The 21,918-nt window shown below is 48.6% G+C and overlaps 2 protein-coding genes across 19 annotated transcripts in view; one reads left to right on the top strand and one right to left on the bottom strand.

Annotated features, from left to right (window-relative positions):
* The window catches only part of FBH1 (F-box DNA helicase 1), a 46,075-nt gene extending 43,134 nt beyond the window's left edge, over positions 1-2,941 (bottom strand). For all 5 annotated transcript variants that reach the window (XM_085569482.1, XM_085569483.1, XM_085569485.1 and 2 more), the window contains exon 1: positions 2,039-2,941. In XM_085569482.1, coding sequence (XP_085425608.1) covers positions 2,039-2,134 — 96 coding nt within the window. In that variant the 5' untranslated portion in view covers positions 2,135-2,941. The remainder of the gene's footprint in view (positions 1-2,038) is intronic.
* Positions 2,942-3,830: 889 nt separating this feature from the next.
* On the top strand, positions 3,831-21,374 carry ANKRD16 (ankyrin repeat domain 16). Of its 14 annotated transcripts, XM_077783715.2 has the most exons (9): positions 3,831-3,864; positions 7,025-7,366; positions 8,952-9,172; positions 12,684-12,726; positions 13,622-13,730; positions 14,760-14,921; positions 18,203-18,281; positions 19,921-20,110; positions 20,890-21,374. In XM_077783715.2, the coding sequence occupies exons 2-8, from the start codon at positions 7,035-7,037 to the stop codon at positions 20,079-20,081; spliced, it is 1,107 nt and encodes a 368-aa protein (XP_077639841.2). In that variant the 5' UTR covers positions 3,831-3,864; positions 7,025-7,034; the 3' UTR covers positions 20,082-20,110; positions 20,890-21,374. The 14 variants fall into 14 exon arrangements, 10 of the variants coding, with proteins under 10 accessions (XP_077639841.2, XP_085425620.1, XP_085425617.1 ...); XR_014952089.1 differs by having other exon boundaries at positions 3,831-7,366; positions 19,881-20,110; XR_014952091.1 differs by lacking the exon at positions 14,760-14,921 and having other exon boundaries at positions 3,831-7,366; positions 19,881-20,110.
* Positions 21,375-21,918: the final 544 nt, after the last annotated feature.

Raw genomic sequence — 21,918 nt, 5'->3', positions numbered from 1 at the left:
ATATAATATACTATAATGTACTATAATATACTATAATGTATTATATTATAGCATAGTATATTATAGTATAGTATAGTATAGTATAATATAATATAATATAATATAATATATATAACAACAAAATATAATATAATAATATATTATAATGTAATGTAATAATATAATGTAATATAATATAAATAATAAATTATATAAATAATATAGTATTATGTTGTTATATTATTTATATTTATAATATATTATTATATATTATATCCCTGTTTTCCCACAAGAACCTCCTTTTGCTTCCTTAATAGAATATAATACATTATATAAATAATGTATTTATATAATATATTATATTATAATATATTATATTATATTATATTATATTATATTATATTATATTATATTATATTATATTATATTATATTATATTATATTATATTATATTGTATTGTATTGTATCATATTGTATCATATTGTATCATATCATATTATATTATCTAACCCTATATGATATTAATTATATTACATTATATGATACTGTATTGTATTATATATTACATTGTATTATATATATTAAATTGTATATATTATATATTATAAATCTAATGTAATATAATATAATATAAAGTATAATTTATTACACTAGAAATATAATTATTATATAATTATTATAGCATCTAAATTATATTACGCTAGAATAATATTAGTATAAGGTTAGTAATAATATAAAACATTATTATATTTTTAAAATAATAATTATAAAGTATTATATTATTATATTTTATTTTCAATGTATAATATTATTATATTATATTATCAAAATATTAATGTATTATAATACATTACAGTAATATAAGGTAATATAATATAATATAATATAATGTAATATCATATAATATCACATAATATAATAAAATATAAAATTACAATAATACAAGCCTATAGAATATGTAATATTTTATGTAATAATATATCATATATTGTATCTATACAATATAATAACTTTATAATATAATTATTGACTTCCACATTTATGTATTGGCTTTTACAAGTTATTATTAATCACAAAAATTTTAATGTAAAATGATTTATAATCCCTTTTATCTACTTTTTAGATAGAAGAGAATCTGTCAGCTGTCATACACACCATTTATCTTATATAAATAGTAACCAAATAAACATGTTATAATTTAGGTTTTCACATAATCTTAAAATAGAAACTATGTAATCAAATTTAAATAAAATCCAAATTTTAATTCAAATAATTCAGTTGGATGTTTTTATTTAAGTACATATAATATATATATATATAATATTGAAATATATATAATCCTCAGAAATATGCGTTTAACCAATGTAATAAAAAATATAGAAGAAATTTTTTTTAAGGTAATGGTGTGGTTTTGGCAAGATATATATATACACACACATATATATATATATATATATATATATATATATATATATAAATATATAAAAGAAACAAAATAAAATAAACCAGAATGAAATAAAAATGAAATTTAAAAAATGAAATGAAACTAAATGAAATGACAAACTTGCTTTCCCAGAAAGGAAATGGTCGACGAAAACTCTTTTTCTTGGAATTTATGGAATCCTTTCATCCCTTATTAAACTCTTAACTTCAACCACCCAAACTGAGCCTTTCCAAACTGGGATCATCCTTTAGCAGAGCAAATTTAACCCATTTGCAGTTCAAAAAAATCATCCTGGGAATTATTCCCAAAAAACAACCAAACCTTACTCGGAATGGGCACAAACTCCTCTTTTCTGGCCACAGAAAAACTCCAGAAAATGCAATTTTTTTCCACCAAAAAAACCCAAATCCAGCAAGAACGGCTGAGCTCCCTCCTGCCAGCATCAGCAGTTTCACTTTTGCTTCCTTTAATTTATTTATTTCTCTTTAACTCATCTGCAGCAGCCCCCCCAAAAAATGCTGAATTTTCCTTTTAGGGCAGGATCCAAGCATCAGCCTGGTTATTCCTTGGGATAATATTTGGATGGGATGATTTTCGGGTTTTTTTCCCCTAACCTGGATGATTTTATGGATGTGCTGCTTCCTCCTTTTCAGCTCAGCAGGGTTAAAACCACTCAGCTCCCTGGGGAGGCTGTTTTCCAACATCCCCATTTCCTCAAAATACGGGAAACGAGGCAAATAAAAGGGAAAAAATCCCAAACCAAGAAACTCCCGTGGCTTTTAGGAATGTGCTGAGGGAATTTGGGGCTGGATTTGATGATTTAATGATTTTTTTCCCAAACACAATCATCCCAGGATTCTACTAAATAAATGGAATTTCTCGCTCAGCCTTCACCTCCATCCTTATTTTTCCCATTTTCCCAAGATTTCCCGTGTGGCTTCCAATGGCAGCCAGGAGAGATTCCAGCTGGGAAATCAAAGGATCAGAGGATGGAGGGGAAAGCTCCAGAGGGAGGAGAAATATTTGGGAGAAAGCTGGAGCTGCTCCCCGTTTTCCCCCCAGAACCTCCTTTCCAAAGCCTTTTCCCACATGGATGCACCCACCTCATCCAGAGGGTCTCCTAAATTCCAAGCCCCCCCATTCCCAAAGGCCCCTCAGTGCCAATCCCCCAATTCCAAGGATTCCCCCATTCCTAAGGGTCCCCTCAAGTCCCAAGGATTCCCCCATTCCCAAGGGTTCCCTCAGTGCCAATTCCCCAATTCCAAGGATTCCCTCATTCCCAAGGAATTCCCTTTTAACCCCTCCTCAGCCAAGATCCTCCCTGCTCAATCCCCAATCCCATTACCCCTTGGGAAAACCCTAAAATTCCAAGGATTCCCTCGTTCCCAAGGGTCCCCTCAAGTCCCAAGGATTCCCCCATTCCCAGAACCCCCTCACTGCCAAACCCCCAATTCCAAGGATTCCCTTATTCCCAAGGGTCCCCTCAAATCCCAAGGATTCCCTCATTCCCAAGGATTCCCCCATTCCTAAGGGTCCCCTTCACTGCCAATCCCCCAATTCCAAGGATTCCCCCATTCCCAAGGGTCCCCTCAAGTCCCAAGGATTTCCCCATTCCCAGAACCCCCTCACTGCCAAACCCCCAATTCCAAGGATTCCCTTATTCCCAAGGGTCCCCTCAAATCCCAAGGATTCTCTCATTCCCAAGGATCCCCTCAAGTCCCAAGGATTCCCCCATTCCTAAGGGTCCCCTCACTGCCAAACCCCCAATTCCAAGGATTCCCCCATTCCCAAGGGTCCCCCCATTCCCAAAGGCCCCTCAGTGCCAATCCCCCAATTCCAAGGATTCCCAAGGAATTCCCTTTTAACCCCTCCTCAGCCAAGATCCTCCCTGCTCACTCCCCCACCCCATAACCCCTTGGGCAAACCCTAAAATCCCAAGGATCCCCCCATTCCCAAGTCCCCCCTGGTTTCCAAGGACCCCCTCATTCCCAAACCCCTCAATTCCAAGGATTCCCCCATTTCCAACGGCGCCCCAACGCCAAAGGAGCCTCCGCTCCCAAGCTCCCCTCAAAGCCAAAGGTTCCCTGCAGTGCCAAAAACCCTTTGAAAATCAATCCCGCGCCTTTGCCAAGGGCTAATCCCTCAATCCCAAGGATACCTAAGGGTCTCCACATTCCCAAAGAAACCTAATTTCCAAGGAAATTCCCTCCCTGCCCCCCCCCACGTTGCGCACAAATGGTCGCGCCCTCCTCCCCCAGCCTCACCCGCTCCCGGCGCTCGCGGCCCCGCGCACTCCTCCGGCCCCGCCCCCTCCCCGCTGTCCAATCAGAAGCCAGAAAAGCGCTCGGCACTTCCGTGTTGGGCGGGGCTTGTTTGCTTTTCCCGCGGTTGTGACGTCATCCAGCCGCGCGTGACATCACGAGCGCTCCGCGGCGCGCGGGTGGGTTGGAAAAACCGGGAATTTTCCCGCGGGAATTGCGCGGCTCGGGATGAGCTGGGGAGGGGATAAAGGGAGGGATCCCGGCCAGAGGGAGCGGCCCCTTCCTGGGAGCCGCGAAAGGAACAGGAATTCTTGGTTTTCCTGAGGAAAAAGGGAATTTCTGGGCTTTTTCCTGAGGAAAATGGGAATTTCTGGGCTTTTTTCCTGAGGAAAATGGGATTTTCTGGGCTTTTTTCCTGAGGAATAAGGGAATTTCTGTGCTTTTTTCCTGTGGAAAAAGGGAATTTCTGGTTTTTCTCAGAAAAAGGGGAATTTCTGGGCTTTTTTCCTGAGGAAAAAAAGGGAATTTTCTGGTTTTCCTGAGGAAAACTGGGATTTCTGTGCTTTTTTCCTGAAGAAAAAGGGAATTTCTGGTTTTCCTAAGGAAAAAGGGAATTTCTGTGCTTTTTTCCTGTGGAAAAAGGGAATTTCTGGTTTTCCTCAGAAAAAGGGGAATTTCTGGGCTTTTTTCCTGAGCAAAAAAGGGGACTTTCTGGTTTTCCTAAGGAAAAATGGAATTTCTGTGCTTTTTTCCTGAGGAAAAAGGGAATTTCTGGGCTTTTTTTCCTGAGGAAAAAGGGAATTTCCCCTTCGTTTTGGAGGGAAAAGGGAATTGCTGCTTTTCCTGGAGGAGGGGTCGGTGTCTGGCTGTCCGTAGGGAAAAGGAAATTATTCTTTTTCCAGAGGAAAAAGGGAATTTCATGTTTTCCTGAGTCAAAAGGAAAATAAATGAATTTTCAGCTGGCTTCTGGCTTTCCTAAGAGGAACAGGAATTTTGGAGTTTTCCCAGAGGGAATGGGAATTTCTGCATTACCAGAGGGAGAAGCTGGTTTGTGATTTTCCTGAGGGAAGATGGAAATTCCTGGTTTTCCATATGAAAAAGCAAAATTCTGTTTTTCCTGGTGGATGTTTTTCCCTGTTTTCCCAAGGAAAAAGGAAGTTCCTGGCTTTCCAAAAGGAAGAGGGAATTCCAGGTTTTTTGGAGGAAGGTCCTGGTTTTCCTGAATCAAAAGGAATTGTCCATTTTTTCCTGAGGAAAAAGGGAATTTCAGGATTTGCTGAGTGATACTCTGGTTGCTGCTTTTCCAAAGGGGAAAAAAAAAAAAGAATTTATTTTGCCTAAAGGAGAGACCTGTTTTCCTGAGGGAAAAGCTGAATTCTGCTTTTCCAGAGTGAAAACGGAATTTCTGCTTTTCCAGAGGGAACATTTGGGCATCCTGATGGAAAAAGAAGCTTCTGGTTTTCCTGAGGGAAAAGGGAATTTCTGTTTTTCCTAAGGAAAATAAAATCCTTTTTTCTAGAGGGAGGGACCAGATCCTAATTTTCCCAAGGAAAAGTGGAATTTTTCCATTTACTGAGGGGTGATTACTTCCTGAATTTCAAGGGGAGAGGAAAATTCCTGATTTTTCTGAAGGAGAGGCCAAATCCTGGTTTTCTGAAGGGAAATTTTTAATTATCCTGAGGGAGAAAGAAACTTTTTCTTTATTCTGAGAGAGAAAGAAATTCCTGTTCATCCTGAGGGAGAGGCTGGTTCGGGGATGCCCTGAGGGAAAAATTCCCATTTTTCTGGGAGTAGACACCAGGCTCTGCTTTTCCTGAAGAAAAGCCCCATTAATGCTTATCCCAACCCCCTAAACCAAGCACAATATCCCCCCAAATCTCAATTTTTTAACCTCTTTCCCCTCAGGCCTGACTCCATGGCAGAGCAGGAGAGGCTGTGGTGGCTCCTGAGGCTGGTCCAGGAGGGAAACCTGGATGTGCTGTGAAATTTGTGAATTTCCTGAGGGAAAAATTCCCATTTTTCTGGAAGTAGACACCAGGCTCTGCTTCTCCTGAGAGAGAACATCATTCCTGCTTATCTCAATCCTGCAGACCAACCACAATATCCCCAAAAATCCCAATTTTTTACCTCTTTCCCCTCAGGCCTGGCTCCATGGTGGAGGAGGAGAGGCTGTGGCAGCTCCTGAGGCTGGTGCAGGAAGGAAACCTGGATGTGCTGTGGGATTTGTGGATTCCCTGAGGGAAAAATTCCCATTTTTCTGGAAGTAGACAACAGGCTCTGCTTCTCCTGAGGGAAAAACTAAGGATTTGTGGATTTCCTGAGGGAAAAATTCCCATTTTGCTGGAAGCAGGCACCAGGCTCTGCTTCTACTGAGGGAAAGCCTCATTCCTGCTTATCCTAACCCCTTAAACCAACCACAATATCCCCCCAAATCTCAATTTTTTTGCTTCTTTTCCCCCAGGCCCGGCTCCATGGCAGAGCAGGAGCGGCCACATCGGCTCCTGAGGCTGGTCCAGGAGGGAAACCTGGATGTGCTGTGGGATTTGTGGATTCCCTGAGGGAAAAATTCCCATTTCTCTGGAACTAGACACCAGCATCTCTTTCTCCTGAGAGAAAACCTCATTTCAGTTTATCCGAATACCCCAATCCAACCAGCATATCCCCTAAAATCCCCATTTGTTTCCCTCTTTCCCCTCAGGCCTGCCTCCATGGTGGAGCAGGAGCGGCTGCAGCGGCTCCTGACGCTGGTCCAGAAGGGAAACCTGGATGTGCTGTGGGATTTGGTTTTTTTTCCCAAGGGAAAAATTCCCATTTTTCTGGAAGTAGGCACCAGACTCTGTTTCTCCTCAGGGAAAACCTAAGGATTTTTGGCTTTCCTGAGGGAAAAATTCCCATTTTTCTCAAAGTAGACACCAGGCTCTGCTTCTCCTGAGGGAGAACCTCATTCCTGCTTATCTCAATCCTGCAGACCAACCACAATATCCCCAAAATCCCAATTTTTTAACCTCTTTCCCCTCAGGCCTGGCTCCATGGCAGAGCAGGAGCGGCCGTGGCAGCTCCTGAGGCTGGTGCAGGAAGGAAACCTGGATGTGCTGTGGGATTTGTGGATTCCCTGAGGGAAAAATTCCCATTTTTCTGGAAGTAGACAACAGGCTCTGCTTCTCCTGAGGGAAAACCTAAGGATTTGTGGATTTCCTGAGGGAAGAATTCACATATTTCTGAAAGTAGACACCAGACTCTGTTTCTCCTGAGGAAGAATCTCATTCCTACATATCTTAACCCCTTAAACCAACCACAATATCCCCCGAAATCTCAATTTTTTTGCTTCTTTTCCCTCAGGCCCAGCCCCATGGCAGAGCAGGACCGGCCGCGGCGGCTCCTGAGGCTGGTCCAGGAGGGAAACGTGGATGTGCTCCGGGATGAGCTGAGGCTGGAGGAGATCCCAGAGGCTCGCAGCTGGCGCTGGGGACGTTTGGGAGATTCCCTGCTGCACCACGCAGCTCGCCTGGGACACAGGGATGTGCTGGAATTCCTGGTCTGGGAGATGGGGATGGACACGGAGGTGGCCAATGGGGACTACAAGAGACCCATCCATGAGGCTGTTTCCATGGGACACCAGGAGTGTGTGTCCTTCCTTCTGGAGAGAGGGGCGAGCGTGGACTGCTTGAAAAAGGCTGACTGGTAGGTGCTGGGATTTGGGATTGGGTAGGGAAGGTGGGAATGTGGCTGCTAGAGGCAGTGTTTGGGATCATGGAATGGATGGGAAGGAGATTAAGGATCATACAGGGCCACCTGGGACACCTTCCCCTATCCCAGGCTGCTCCAGCCCCAGTGTCCAACCTTTCCTTGGACATTGCAGGGATCCAGGGGCAGCCCCTGCTGCTCTGGCAATCCCAGCCCAGCCAGGAATTCCTAATTCCCAAGATCCCATCCATGGCTGCCCTCTGGCAGTGGGAGCCATTCCCTGGGTCCTGTCCCTCCATCCTTGTCCCCAGTCCCTCTGCAGCTCTCCTGGAGCCCCTGGAATGTGCTGGAAGCTCTCCCTGGATCCTTCCCTTCTCCAGAGGAACGTTCCCAGCTTTCCCAGCCTGACACTGGATCCATCTCCTCTCCAAGAAATTCATGGACCCAGGGGCTTCACTTGGAATCTCAGGAAGCCATGAAGGGTCTCCCTTCCCTTTCCCTCTCTTTTCTATCCCCATTTTCCATAAAAACCCCTCAGGATGGATCCTGAGTGTCCCAAATCCCAGAATCCTGGACCAGTTTGGGTGGGAAGGGACCTCCAAGCTCATTCCAGGGCCACCTGCCATGATCTCAGGGTGCTCCAGTCCTTCCTGGGACATTCCAGGGATCCAGGGGCAGCCCCAGCTGCTCTGGCAATTCCAGCCCAGCCAGGAATTCCTCATTCCCAAGATCCCATCCATCCTTCCCCTCTGGCAGTGGGAGCCATTCCCTGTGTCCTGTCCCTGCAGGCTTTTCCCAAATTTCAGCTCTCCTGGAGCCCCTTCAGGGCCTGGAATGTGCTGGAAGCTCTCCCTGGATCCTTCTCCTCTCCAGGGGAACATTCCCAGCTCTCCCAGGCTGGCCCCAGAGCAGAGGGGCTCCAACCCTACAGCAGCTCCATGGATTCCTCTGGATTTGCTCCAGCAGCTCCAGGTCCTTATGTTGAAATCCCAGGGCTGGACTCCATGTGGGATCACCTGAGTGGAACAGAAGGGCAGAATTCCCTTCCCCTGCTGCCCACACTCTGGATCCAGTTGGATTTTTGGGAGAAATCCCAGCCCTATCCCTGCTTCTCCCTCGCCTCTCCTAGAAGTTGTAAATTACTGCTCCGCTCTTCCCTTAGGGATGGGGATTTCTGCAAACAGAAAACAAGGATTCTCCCCAGTCCCAGATGAAAGCCTGGGGAGGCCCTTTGGAGCTGAATTGCCACAAGTCCAAAGGCAGCATTCCAGAGCTGGGAATTGGTGCTGTGCCAGCCTGGAGCTGAGGCCAAGATTCCACGAGCCTGGATTTGTGTGGCCGTGCTCTTCCACCCATGGATTAAAACCAGGGAGCTCTGCGCTTCCTTAGGCATATCCAAACCTTTGGAAAGAGTCTCATTTCCCTTAAAAATACAGAATGCTCCAAGGGACTGCATGGAAAAGGATCTGAAGTATTCCCAGCCTGGAAAAATACTGCTGTAAAATCTCCTGGGACCTCAGCCAAAGCACCTGAATCAAATTTGTTGCGCCAGGTTATTTAATTTCCCTGGATCTTCTTCCAGGACTCCCCTGATGATGGCTTGCACCAGGAAAAACTTGGGAGTGATCAAAACTCTGGTGGAGCACGGAGCCAACCCGTTGTTGAGGAACAAGGATGGCTGGAATTGCTTCCACATTGCCAGCAGGGAAGGGCATCCCCAAGTGCTCCGGTACCTCCTGGATGTGTCCCCAAGCTGCTGGGACACGGAGAGCACCACGGGGAGAACTCCTCTGCACACAGCAGGTACAGCAGGGGAAACCTCTGGAATCTCATCCAACCTCAGCTCGTCCCAAAGGAGATCCAGGTTTCCCTCCTGGACCAGACTCGGGAGCTGCCACAGCCTCTCCTGCTCCGCCATGGAGCTGGGCCTGAGGGAAAAAGGCAAAAAATGGGGATTTTGGGGGATATTTTGCTTGCTTTGGGGATTAGGATAAGTGTGAATGGGGTTTTCCCTCAGGAGAAGCAGAGCCTGTTGTCTACTTCCAGAAAAATGGGAATTTTTCCCTCAGGGAATCCACAAATCCCACAGCACATCCAGGTTTTTCTCCTGGACCAGCCTCAGGAGGTGCCACAGCCTCTCCTGCTCTGCCATGGAGTCAGGCCTGAGGAGAAAGAGGCCAAAAAATTGGGATTTCTGGGGATACTGTGGCTGGTTTGGGGGTTTAGGATAAGCAGGAATGAGGTTCTCCCTCAGGAGAAGCAGAGCCTGGTGTCTACTTCCAGAAAAATGGGAATTTTTCCCTCAGGAAATCCACAAATCCGTAGGTTTTCCCTCAGGAGAAGCAGAGCCTGGTCTCTACTCCCAGAAAAATGGGAATTTTTCCCTCAGGGAATCTGCAAATCCCACAGCACATCCAGGTTTCCCTCCTGGACCAGCCTCAGGAGCTGCCACAGCCTCTCCTGCTCCTCCATGGAGCCAGGCTTGAGGGGAAAGAGGTTAAAAAATTGGGATTTTGGGTGATATTGTGCTTGGTCTGGGGGTTTGGATAAGCAGGAATGAGGCTTTCCCTCAGGAGAAGCAGAGCCTGGTGCCTGCTTCCAGAAAATGGGAATTTTTCCCTCAGGAAATCCACTAATCCTTAGGTTTTCCCTCAGGAGAAGCAGAGCCTGGTACCTGCTTCCAGAAAAATGGGAATTTTTCCCTCAGTAAATCCACACACCGGCCTCTTGGAATTCTTGGGATCCTTGGATCAAGTTCATCTCTCCCTGGCACAGATGGATCCGAGCTCCCTTGGCTTGGAATATGAATTTAATTTTCCTTCCTGGTGTGAAATGCTCCCCAGCTCCAAGCACATCCTGGCATTTGAAATTCCTGAAAGCAGCAGGGATGCTGAGAGGAACTTTTTGGGATCTGCCTGGGGGGGGTGGATTTCTTTATCACAGCCTCAAGCTGGGCTTGGGGAGGTTCAGGTGGGAAATTGGGAAAATCCCTCCATGGAAAGGGATTATAAGAATTTGTAAGCATTGGAACTGCCCAGGGCAGGGGTGGAGTCCCCATTCCTGGAGGGATTTAAATCCATGTGAATGTGGCACTTGGGGACACGGGGCAGTGGTGGCTTTGGCAGTTTTGGGAATGGTTAGGCTCAAGCATTTTTCCAACCAAAATTACTCCATGATTCCAAGAATAAACTCCAAATTTGGGAATCCCCTTGCTGTCATCCCATGGTGAGAATTCCAGAGGTTCTTTCTGTGAAAGGGAGGGAAAATCCCTGCTGGGAATACACAGGAGCTGTTGTTGGAGCCCACCATATCCACAAGTCACTTTCCCTGCCCTTTTCCCTGCTTTTAAGGGATATTTAAAGGGAATGGGCACGTTTAGAAATCCCAGCCATCCTCAGGATTGTTGGGAAGCAGAAAAGGGCTCAGACCACATCCAGAGTGGGAATCTCATCAGCAGAGATGAGCCCTGGCTACACAAACTCCTTCCCCAAAGAATTTAATTGGGATTGACTCTGGAAAAACCTGAGGTGTTGGGAGGAGCCCCTGCTGTGCTGTCACTCCCGTGGCTTTTCCAGCCCTTGCTCTGTCACTCTTGGCTCATCAGCAGTGACAATTCCAGCCCTTGGGCACCACCGAGTCCTTGTGCTTGACCTGGGAATGAAAAAAACAGGGAATGAGATCACAGCAGGTTGCCTCAAGTGGCTGATCCTGATTTTTTTTATGTTCTCCTATCCCTGCCCAGTTCCAGGTGTTGTTTCCATGGAGCTGGCAGCTCCTCTCCCAGCAGGAGGTGGATGTTGGGCTGGGACAGTGTCAGGAGCAGGGTGAGCTCTGGGATTTGGGATTATCCTGTGGGAAAGTGGGAATTCTGACCTTGAGGTAAAGTCTTCTCCCTGCCTTGGGATATGGGCATACAATTGGGATCCAGCACCTGGATTCTGCTTCCTAGAGATGCCTCCACCTGTGTTTCCTTTGGCAGAGCCACCAATCCACAATTTGGGTGGATTTCTGGAATTTCCTGACCCATCCAGAGCCTGGAGCAGCAGTTGGAGTGCGAGTGACTGGGAATTGGGAAGGGCTGGAATTTTAGGGAGTTATGACTTAACCCCCCCAGTGCCCACAGTGCAATCTGATCCCAAACTGCTGTTCCCTGGTATCCCCACCATTATCCCAGGGGATATTCCCAATTCCCAAGGCAGGAGCAAGGGTGAGGGGCTGGAGATGGTGTTGGAGCTGCCAGGGGAAATGATGAAAGGACCAACTGCCTTTTCCATGGATTTCCATGGATTTCCATCCCAGGGGTGTGGGTTTGAGCACATTAACCCGTGACCAGGCCAGCTGTCTTCCTGAAGGGTCATTTTCTCCCTCCTGCAATCATTTTTTATATTAATAAGGGTTGATTCTTTCAGCTTTGGTGCTTCTTCTATCCCGAGGGAAGAAAGCTGGGGAAGAGGTAATTAGAGGATGTGGAATGCAGCAGTGAATCCCAGCTGTCCCAAGTCTCTGTTCCTGATAAAAGATGGAATTGTAAGGGATTTTTCTTCCCATAACTCGGGTTCATCAGGCAGGGAGCAGGAGCAAAGAGCCAAAATCTGGGAATCCCTCACTGGGATTCCAGCTGGAAGTCGCTCCTGGGAGCACACATTTCCCAGGAGCCCTTTTTCCATCACCTGATGGAGCAGCTCCAGCCTTGGTTTGATGATATTTTTCTCTTGAATGTGTTCCATTTGTTTTGCAAAAATGACCTGCAGGGGGAAGGAAAAAAAAAAAAGCTGGACAAAAGCTGTGTGAAGTGAAATGTTTAAAAAAGCAAGAAAAAACTGGAATATTTCAGTGCCTCGGGTTCAAATCCTCCCCCTCTGTTGTTGTTTTCCCTCTGAGATGGGCGAGGATGATGAGATGGGAGTGGCTGAGGAGAGCTGGGAATGTTATCCAGCATTTCCCCAGCTGCCTGCTCTGTGTTCCTTTTGCTTCTCCCAGATCCCAATTCGGGAATGAACAAATAACTGGGAGAAACCCTCTTTGTTTCAGCTGAATTCTGTGGCAGGTAGAACCAGGCAATGCCCATTCCATGCCTTTTCCCTGCTTTACCTAACATTTCCCAATCGGATCAGAGCAAGGGAAGCCTTTTTTTTTTTATTTTAAATCCCACCAAAAAATTGATGGGAATAAAGCCCCTTGCATCCCAAGCCCCTTGGAGCCCCTCCCCTCATCCCAAAAGGATCAACAACCCGAGCATGCCTCACTGTAGGGACACAATGCCACAAAACCACAACCAATCCATGTTTTTCCTGGTTCTCCCATCTTTTCCCAGCAATGCACGGCTGTTCCCAGGTCGTGGAGCTGCTCCTGGAAAGGTAAGCAGGCTCCTTGCAGCTTTTCCAGCTTTTCCTCCCCCACCTCCCCATTCCCTGCCAGGATTTGGACACAAAGGATGCTTGTGCTGTTCCACTGGGGAAGCACAGCACAGCTGCCTTGCCCTCCACCCCGAGGTGGGCTCCTCCTCGTGCTCCAGGTTTTTCCCAGCTGGGAAAAACACAAGGATTCCCTGGGGATGGGCTCCCTCTTGGTTGTGACACAAATCCCAGTTATATAACTCAGCCCTGGGTCTGTTTTCCCTGCTGATTCATTCCCAGTGTGACAAGGAGCAAAGGGATTCCTGGCAGCTCTGTGCTGGGAGCAGCTTCCTTAGGCTGGGCTTATCCTTGTTTTCCTGGGAAATTGCTGGGAAGTGGCTTTAAAGCAGCTCTGTTCCTTTTCTCTGTTCTCCCTTCCCAGAGCTGGAGCAGCTTTCCATGGGAATTGCAGCTCATCCCAACCTGTCCATGCTTGGCCCAGTATAAACAGCTCTGTGATCTAAGCCAGGCTTTAATTCAGTTTTCTCTCATTTCACTGGGGTTTAACCTGAATGAGGATGGTGGTCTCTTGATTTTGTACATCATTCCACAAAGATCTGGTTATTCCCTGCTTCCAGTGCACACCTTGTCCCTTCTGGAAACCCTCTGGGCAGGAAAAAGGGAATTATAAATTATCTGTAGAGCCCAAATGAACTGAACCAGATCTCCAATCCCAAAAAAAAAAAACCCCACAAATCATTCCCCAGGCCCTAAAAACACCAGGAGAGGTTTATCCACGGTCTATGGACGAGCTTTATATATTCCACTTTCAATCCCAGCTGCTGAGGGTCTCCTTCCATAAGGAATTTGGAGCTGCCAACGGCTCTGTCCTGGTTGTTTCTCCTGTCACTTCCAGGTGCCAGTACCAACCTGACAGCAGGGACAGCTGTGGGGTCACTCCCTTCATGGACGCCCTGCAGAACGGGCACGTCGGCATCGCCCGGCTGCTGCTGGAGAAACACCAGGTGGGTGCCAAAATCTGCCTCTCCCAGGAGCTGAGCCAGACCTGAGCCAGAGCAACACCAGGTGGGTGCCAAAATCTGCCTCTCCCAGGAGCTGAGCCAGAGAAACACCAGGTGAGTGCCCAAATCCCTCACTGCCTCTCCCAGGAGCTGAGCCAGAGCTGCCAGGACAGGTGAGCCACGTGCTCGTTGTGACTGGAGCATAAGGAAGCAAGTTCCCAAATTGTAGAGAAAGAAATTGTGTAAAAAAAATGCAAACTCCCCATGAAGATGAGAAGGATTTGCCTGAGTGAGGTTGTCAGGAATCATGGAATGGTTTGGGTTGGAAGGACCTTAAAAATCATGTCATTCCTGGGTACCTTCCATCATCCGAGGTGATTCCAAGTCCTGTCCAACCTGGACATTCCAGGGATCCAGGGACAGCCACAGCTTTTGTGGCAAATGTGTTCCCCAGAGCTGGTGGAGTGGGATGGTGACACCAGGAGGGGACAGGACAATGCCAGTGCTCCAGGGGCAGCTGTGGCAGAGCCAAAAGCAGCTCTTGGAATGCCAGGACTCGGCATGGAGGCTCCGGTGGCTGTGGATAACATGGAATTGTCCATCCATGAGTTATCCAGAGCTCCTCCCTGCCCTCCCTCTCTCCTGGCAGCTCCTGCTCCTGTGCTGGCTCCCAAAAATCCCTGATTTCCTCCAGGGAATGCCATTAGAGCCAATTGTGCACAGCAGGAACCAGACCACTGCAATCAATCATTTATTGATTGATTGCTGATTGATCCCAGCTGGTTGGGGTCCCATCATGGCTGATTCTCCCAGAGGCATTGGCCAGATCCTGGATGTCATAAGGAAAAGGAAATCCTGTTTTCTGGATTGGGAAGTTTGTTGTGGTTTTAACCTCACATTCCAAGCACTGAGCGTGAGAGAGATGGGAAACCTCGTGGAGCTTTCCTGGTGGTGCTGGTGCCTCCAGAGGGTGCTGATCTCATTTGGGATGAGTACACTTCGTGTGATTCCCATGATATTCCCTAATTGCAGGCCTGTCCCACAGCTGTGGATGCCCTGGGTGCCCAGGCCCTGCACAGGGCAGCTGTGACAGCCCAGGATGGCTCCATCCAGTTCCTGGTGTCCGAGCTGGGCGTGGATGTCAACGCGAGAGCGACGTCCCTGCAGCTGCCAGCCCTGCACTACGCAGCCAAGGTTTGTCCCTGCTCCCAAATTCCCTCGGAAAAGCCTGTGCCAGGCACCTAAAGCAGGCTGCATCAGGTGTTGGCCACCATGGAGGGGATTTGCATTCCTGGCTCATCCTTTGCCACTGTCCATCTGCTCCTGACCAGTCCCATTCCCTGTTTTCTGGGCATCAAAGGAAACGTGGGCAGCGGGGTGAGGGTGGGATTCTCCCCCTCTGCTCTGCTCTGGTGAGATCCCACCTGGAGCACCAGATCCCAGCCCTGGGACCAACAGTAGGACCTGGAGCTGCTGGAGAGAGCCCAGAGGAGTGCATGGAGCTGCTCCAGGGCTGGAGCCCCTCAGTTCCCAGGGAGCCAGGCTGGGAGAGCTGGGAATGTTCCCCTGGAGAAGGGAAGGATCCAGGGAGAGCTTCCAGCACATTCCAGGGCCTGAAGGGGCTCCAGGAGAACTGAAATTTGGGAAAAGCCTGGAGGGACAGGACCCAGGGAATGGCTCCCACTGCCAGAGGGCAGCCATGGATGGGAGATTGGGAATGAGGAATTCCTGGCTGGGCTGGGATTGCCAGAGCAGCTGGGGCTGCCCCTGGATCCCTGCAATGTCCCAGGAAGGACTGGAGCACCCTGAGATCATGGCAGGTGGCCCTGGAATGAGCTTTGAGGTCCCTTCCCACCCAAACCGGTCCAGGATTCTGGGATTTGGGACACTCAGGATCCATCCTGAGCGATTTTTATGGAAAATGGGGATAGAAAAGAGAGGGAAAGGGAAGGGAGACCCTTCATGGTTTCCTGAGATTCCAAATGAAGCCCCTGGGTCCATGAATTTCTTGGAGAGGAGATGGATCCAATGTCAGGCTGGGAGAGCTGGGAATGTTCCCCTGGAGAAGGGAAGGATCCAGGGAGAGCTTCCAGCACATTCCAGGCCCTGAAGGGGCTCCAGGAGAGCTGCAGAGGGACTGGGGACAAGGATGGAGGGACAGGACCCAGGGAATGGCTCCCACTGCCAGAGGGCAGCCATGGATGGGATCTTGGGAATGAGGAATTCCTGGCTGGGCTGGGATTGCCAGAGCAGCTGGGGCTGCCCCTGGATCCCTGGGATGTCCAAGGAAATGTTGGACACTGGGGCTGGAGCAGCCTGGGACAGTGGGAGGTGTCCCTGCCGTGGCAGGGTGGCACTGGAGGGGCTCTGAGGTCCTTCCCACCCGAGGAATTCCATGTTTGTGTCCAGCTGCCTGCAGAGGAGGGACAGGACATGTCCAGAAGTGGGAGAGCTGGGAAGGCAGGGGGAGCTCCCAGAATTTTATCTGTGTCCTTCACACCAGAGTTGTTTTGAATTCCAGAACCACTGGAGCTTTCTCCTCCTCCCAGCCCGTGTGGGGAGCGGAGCTGTGAGTCCTGCAACATTCCTTGGGAATGCAGAGCAGATCCCAAAACCTCCCTGCTGACCAGGATCCCTCCTGGCATCCAGCTGGCAGCACAGCAATGTCCCTGCTCAGACCCAGGGGTGTTAACCCAGGATTTTAACAGCACTCTGAGCCTTGTGGTGGGAATAAAACCTCATCCCAGTGCCCTGCTCCTACAAAAGCATCCGTGCCACTCCCTGGGAATGCTGGCACCATCCAGCCATGCCACAAAGGAGCCCTTTCTCCCATTTTCCCGGCCTCCTGCTCCCAGAAAGCCCTTCTGGTTGCCAAGGGTACGTTGAACAGCAAGGCTCTGGGGGGAATATAATGTGCCTTGGAGAAAATCCCAGCTCCTGGCTGATTTGGGAATGATTGGATGGGATTCTCTCCCTTCCCTGCCCGGGCTCGGTGTCACTTTGTATTTACAGCACCATTTGTTTGTCTGGTGGGTTGTGTTTTTATCTCCCTCTTTTCTTGTTCTTTTGCATTCATAAACACATGAAAATCAAATTATTGTTTAAATTCAATTTGCTGCCAGGGCTGTGGCAGCTGCAGCAGTTCCTGGCTCAGTGGCTTTGCCATGGAATTGGGTTTGCAGGGAAATGGGAGCCTTGGGATCAGGGAAGATGCTGTGGAATCCTATAGGAATTGGGAAAAAGAGAGGGTGAGGGGGGGATAAAAATAAGACCTTTCCATTCCCAGGCTGCAGGATAAAGACTAATTCATGGCATTGAGGATGTAATTCCAAAATCAGGCGTGTTATTTAGGGAGAAAGGATTTATTTCTGGAAAAGCCTGTGCAGGGTGGAAGGAGTTGGGGGTTGTGCTGGGTTTTTCCCTCTGGGATTTGAAATTGGCTCCGTGCAGAGGAAGGAGGGAGGACACAGTGGATTGTGGCTAGCTGGGTCTTCACCCATGGCATCACAAATCCTGGAGGAATTCTTTGGGAAATGCCTGTGCCTCAGGGAGCGAGATGGGCAACAAGATCTGCTCCTGGAGCTGGAGTAACCCCGGAAAAATCCACTCCAGATCCCCTGGGAATTGGAGGGATTTGAAACTCAGAGATGGAGAGAGCTTCCAGCACATTCCAGAGCCTGAAGAGGCTCCAGGAGAGATACCTGGGATAAGGGATGGAGGGACAGGACTCAGGGAATGGCTCCCACTGCCAGAGGGCAGCCATGGATGGGATCTTGGGAATGAGGAATTCCTGGCTGGGCTGGGATTGCCAGAGCAGCTGGGGCTGCCCCTGGGTCCATGAATTTCTTGGAGAGGAGATGGATCCAAGGATCCAGGCTGGGAGAGCTGGGAATGTTCCCCTGGAGAAGGGAAGGATCCAGGGAGAGCTTTCAGCACATTCCAGGCCCTGAAGGGGCTCCAGGAGAGCTGCAGAGGGACTGGGGACAAGGATGGAGGGACAGGACCCAGGGAATGGCTCCCACTGCCAGAGGGCAGCCAGGGATGGGATTTTGGGAATGAGGAATTCCTGGCTGGGCTGGGATTGCCAGAGCAGCTGGGGCTGCCCCCGGATCCCTGGAATGTCCAAGGAAAAGCTGGAGCAGCCTGGGATAGGGAAGGTGTCCCTGCCCGTGACAGGAGTTGGAATTGGATGATCTTTAAGGATTTTTTCCCACCCAAACCATTCTGGGATTTTAGGAAGGTGCCTGGTGGCACCTTTCTGGGCAGTTCCCATGGGATTACAGGATTCCCATAGGATAACAATTGCTGCCTTATGGATCTGATCTGAAGGCAGCTGACCCTGATTTTCCATCTGCTCCAAGATCCTCTGGAGCTCCTGGTACCCCCAGACCTGACCAGGACAAAGCAGATCTGTGCAATCCCAGGTTTGGGATGGATCCAAGCACAGAGCTGATCCCAAATTCCACCTTCTGCAGGAAGGACATGGACACACCATCCAGACCCTGCTGTCCCTCGGTGCTGATCTCCAGGCTAAGGATGGGAAGGGCCGTTCTGGTGAGAATTCCAAGCTGGTTTTCCAAGCTTTATGTGACACCAAGCGCTTCCGTAAGCACATCCCAACCTCAGCGTGCAGGGAGATGCCAAACCCATGGATACATTTGCTCTGGGAGTACCATGATGGATTATCCCAGGGTTTTTTTGGGTATTTTGCATTCCCTGGCTTTCAGTTTGCTGGAATTTCTGCTGGGGCTTTTCCCTTGGGGGAAGAACAGAGACCCAAATTGAGAATTGGGAATTTCCTGCTTATTTTCCACCTGAGGATCTCCGATGCTGCCTCGAATTTGGCTGGAATGATCCTGTTGGAAGCAGGTTGGATGGACAAACACAAGGATTGAGCTCTCCAGCCTCAATTCCTTAGCAAACAGCCTGGAAATGGCTGATGAGCAAATAATACCAGAGAGCTGGCACGGAGATGGAGTTGCTATAGCGATGCTGGAGAGTCGGCATTCCCAGCGGGAAAGGCTCGGGCAGCTCTTGCATCAGCATCTCTCCCCCCCAAAAAATTAAAAATTTAAAAAAAAAAAAAAAGACAAATTTGTTTCAGCCATCGCCAAAATTGGCAAATTCCCCAGCCCTGGGGTTTGGTTAAAGCCACGTTTTAGCGGTGCCATCTCTCCCTCCGCCCCCTCAGGGACTAAATCCAAGCTCTGCTGAGCTCATCCAACCCTGGGATGTTTTTCCTGTGGCTTCTCCTTGGCTGGGTTTGGGTCACGGCGTCCTTGGGAAGCTTCTCATCCACGTCAGGATTATCCAGAGAGATCAGGATCCCTCCTTTGGATTAGGAAGATTTTTTTAATAGTGAGAGTGAGGAGGGGCTGGGCTGGGATTGCCAGAGCAGCTGGGGCTGCCCCTGGATCCCTGGGATGTCCCAGGAAGGACTGGAGCAGCCTGAGATCACGGCAGGTGTCCCTGGAATGAGCTTTGAGGTCCCTTCCCACCCAAACTGGTCCAGGATTCTGGGATTTGGGACACTCAGGATCCATCCTGAGGGATTTTTATGGAAAATGGGGATAGAAAAGAGAGGGAAAGGGAAGGGAGACCCTTCATGGTTTCTGAGATTCCAAGTGAAGCCCCTGGGTCCATGAATTTCTTGGAGAGGAGATGGATCCAGTGTCAGGCTGGGAGAGCTGGGAATGTTCCCCTGGAGAAGGGAAGGATCCAGGGAGAACTTCCAGCACATTCCAGGGCCTGGAGGGGCTCCAGGAGAGCTGCAGAGGGACTGGGGACAAGGATGGAGGGACAGGACCCAGGGAATGGCTCCCACTGCCAGAGGGCAGCCAGGGATGGGAGATTGGGAATGAGGAATTCCTGGCTGGGCTGGGATTGCCAGAGCAGCTGGGGCTGCCCCTGGATCCCTGGAATGTCCCAGGAAAGGTTGGACACTGGGGCTGGAGCAGCCTGGGATGGTTGGAAGATGCCCATGGCAAGAAGGTGGAGCTGGATGATCTTTCAGATCAGACCCATTGATCCCAACCTTAACCCTGCGAGTCCATCCCACCCCCAAACCCCAAACCCCTCCGTAACCCCACGCTGGCAGAACTCATTTTCCACCCTCCACCTCTTTATTCCCGTGGGGCTCTGGTTTCCACGCGGAGCAGGATGAGGTGACCCCAGGTGCCGTTGTGCCCCCCAGCCCTGCACGTGGCCAGCGCCGGGCAGCGCGCGGCGGCCGCCGGGATCCTGCTGCGGGCCGGGCTCCGGGACGCTCCCGATGCCACGGGCACGCTGGCCCAGCAGCTGGCCAGGAGGCCTGATGTCATCCAGCTTTTCCAGGGAACACAAGTCAGCACGTGAAGATGAGGAACCCGCTCCTTTTCCACACGGTACATCGGTTATTCCTTCCAAGATTTAGGGAAACGGCTGATGAAAATCCCCAGATTGGTCCCCGAAAGTGTGGAGACTCTTGAAATTAAGGATTCCCTAAATAGGGGGACTTGTCCAAAAAAGAGAGTCCCCTTCAATCGTATCCCCTACTAAAGAGAGGACCCCCAAAATTAAGAATCCCCCAAAATTAAGAATCCCCCAAATTGAGAATCCTCCCCTAAATGGAGGAAAACCCCCCAAATGGAGGAAAACCCCCCAAATTGGGGACCCCCTACATGGAAGACACTCCCCCACACACTGAAAATTCCCCCAAAACTATGAATACCCTAAACAGAAGAACCCCCCCAGGTTACGGACCCACCAAAACTGAGGACCCCCCCCAAAACCAAGGTCTGTTCCCAAATAAAGAACTCCCCATAAAGCAAGGATTTTTACCCAATATTGAGCAGAGGAGCCAAGCTTGGCCTTTGGGAGTAGATTTAGGAGAAATGTTTTAAATAGGATTATTCTCAAATGGTGATGGAGGTGATGGGTCTGGGCTCTTCCCTGGGAGGGTGGGGAGGATCGTGACACCCTGGAACAGGTTTCCTAAAAAAAGTTGTGGCTGCTCCATCCCTGGAAGTGTCCAAGGCCAGGTTGGAGCAACCTGGGATAGTGCAAAGTGGAATGAGATATCTTTCAGGTCCTTTTCCACCCAAGCAATTCCATGTTTTTATCCCATTCCTCTTCTGATGCATCATTATTAATTTATTTTCCTCTTTCACCTCTTCCTGTGCAGCTCCCTGAAACAGAACCATCCAAGGAAAGTGCCACTTCCAGGATCCTTTTTCCGGGAATTTCCACAGCCTGAACATCCCCATGGAGAAGATCCACCTGGATCATGGCTTTTCTAGCTCTTTATGGAGCTGCTTTCCACCAATCCCTGAAATTGCTTTAATTTGCAATTTAACGTGTCGTTTGGCCTCTTTGGGTAGGACAGAGACTCTTGAAGCTGCATCAACCTTTTTGTAGCCCACAGCTGATCCCAAAACCTGCAGGAATCTCTAGTGGGACCTCAGCCTTGTGAGGAAATCAGGGATCTCTGGATCAGACTGAAATAAGGGAGGTGCTTTATTCCAGACTGGAATGCTGGGCAATTCCCAGCACTGATGAACTTTAAATCCCAACAATCTGCTCTCGGAAACCTGGAATACCCAGCAAGGTAAGAGCAAGCTGCAGCTGTTGATCTGTGCAGCTGGAATTATAAATTCCATCAAAAAGCAATGTGTCCTTGTCTGTTTGTAATGCCAAGAGTTGAAAACTGATGGAATTCTGCTTTTTTTTGGGGATGGCAGATGTTAAAAATCAGGAAGGGAGTGAGTTAAGGTGTGCACCATGAACCATGGTGCTCATGGCTGGGTTTGAGTGGGAAATTCCCACCTTGCTATCCCTGGAGCAGGAATTTGGGATCAGCCCCTGGGTGGGGTGAGGAAATGATTTTATCCCTCTAAAAGGAATTAAAAAAATTTTAAAACCCTAAAATTTAAGGCATCTATGGATCCTTAAATCCATAAATCCATCTCTGGCCTCTCTACAGCAGGAAATGCAAGGAGCTGCTTCATTCCCACTTTTTATCATTTTAATAAGCCATGGAATAGCTGTGTCCTCCCAATATTACTGATGGGAAAAAATAAAACAGTGGGAATGTTCCCAAATATCCATGGAAACACAATGGGGAAACTCCTTAAAAACATGGAGACGCATTTCAAAACACCAAGGGGAACGTGTATTATTTTGAGGGTTAGAAAAGGATGTGAATTCAGCTTTA

Source organism: Lonchura striata, chromosome 1A (genome assembly GCF_050655825.1).
Source record: "Lonchura striata isolate lonStrDom1 chromosome 1A, ASM5065582v1, whole genome shotgun sequence".
Lineage (NCBI taxonomy): Eukaryota > Metazoa > Chordata > Aves > Passeriformes > Estrildidae > Lonchura > Lonchura striata.
Note: the sequence above shows the minus strand (reverse complement) of the source record. Positions and strands in the feature narration are given on the sequence as shown.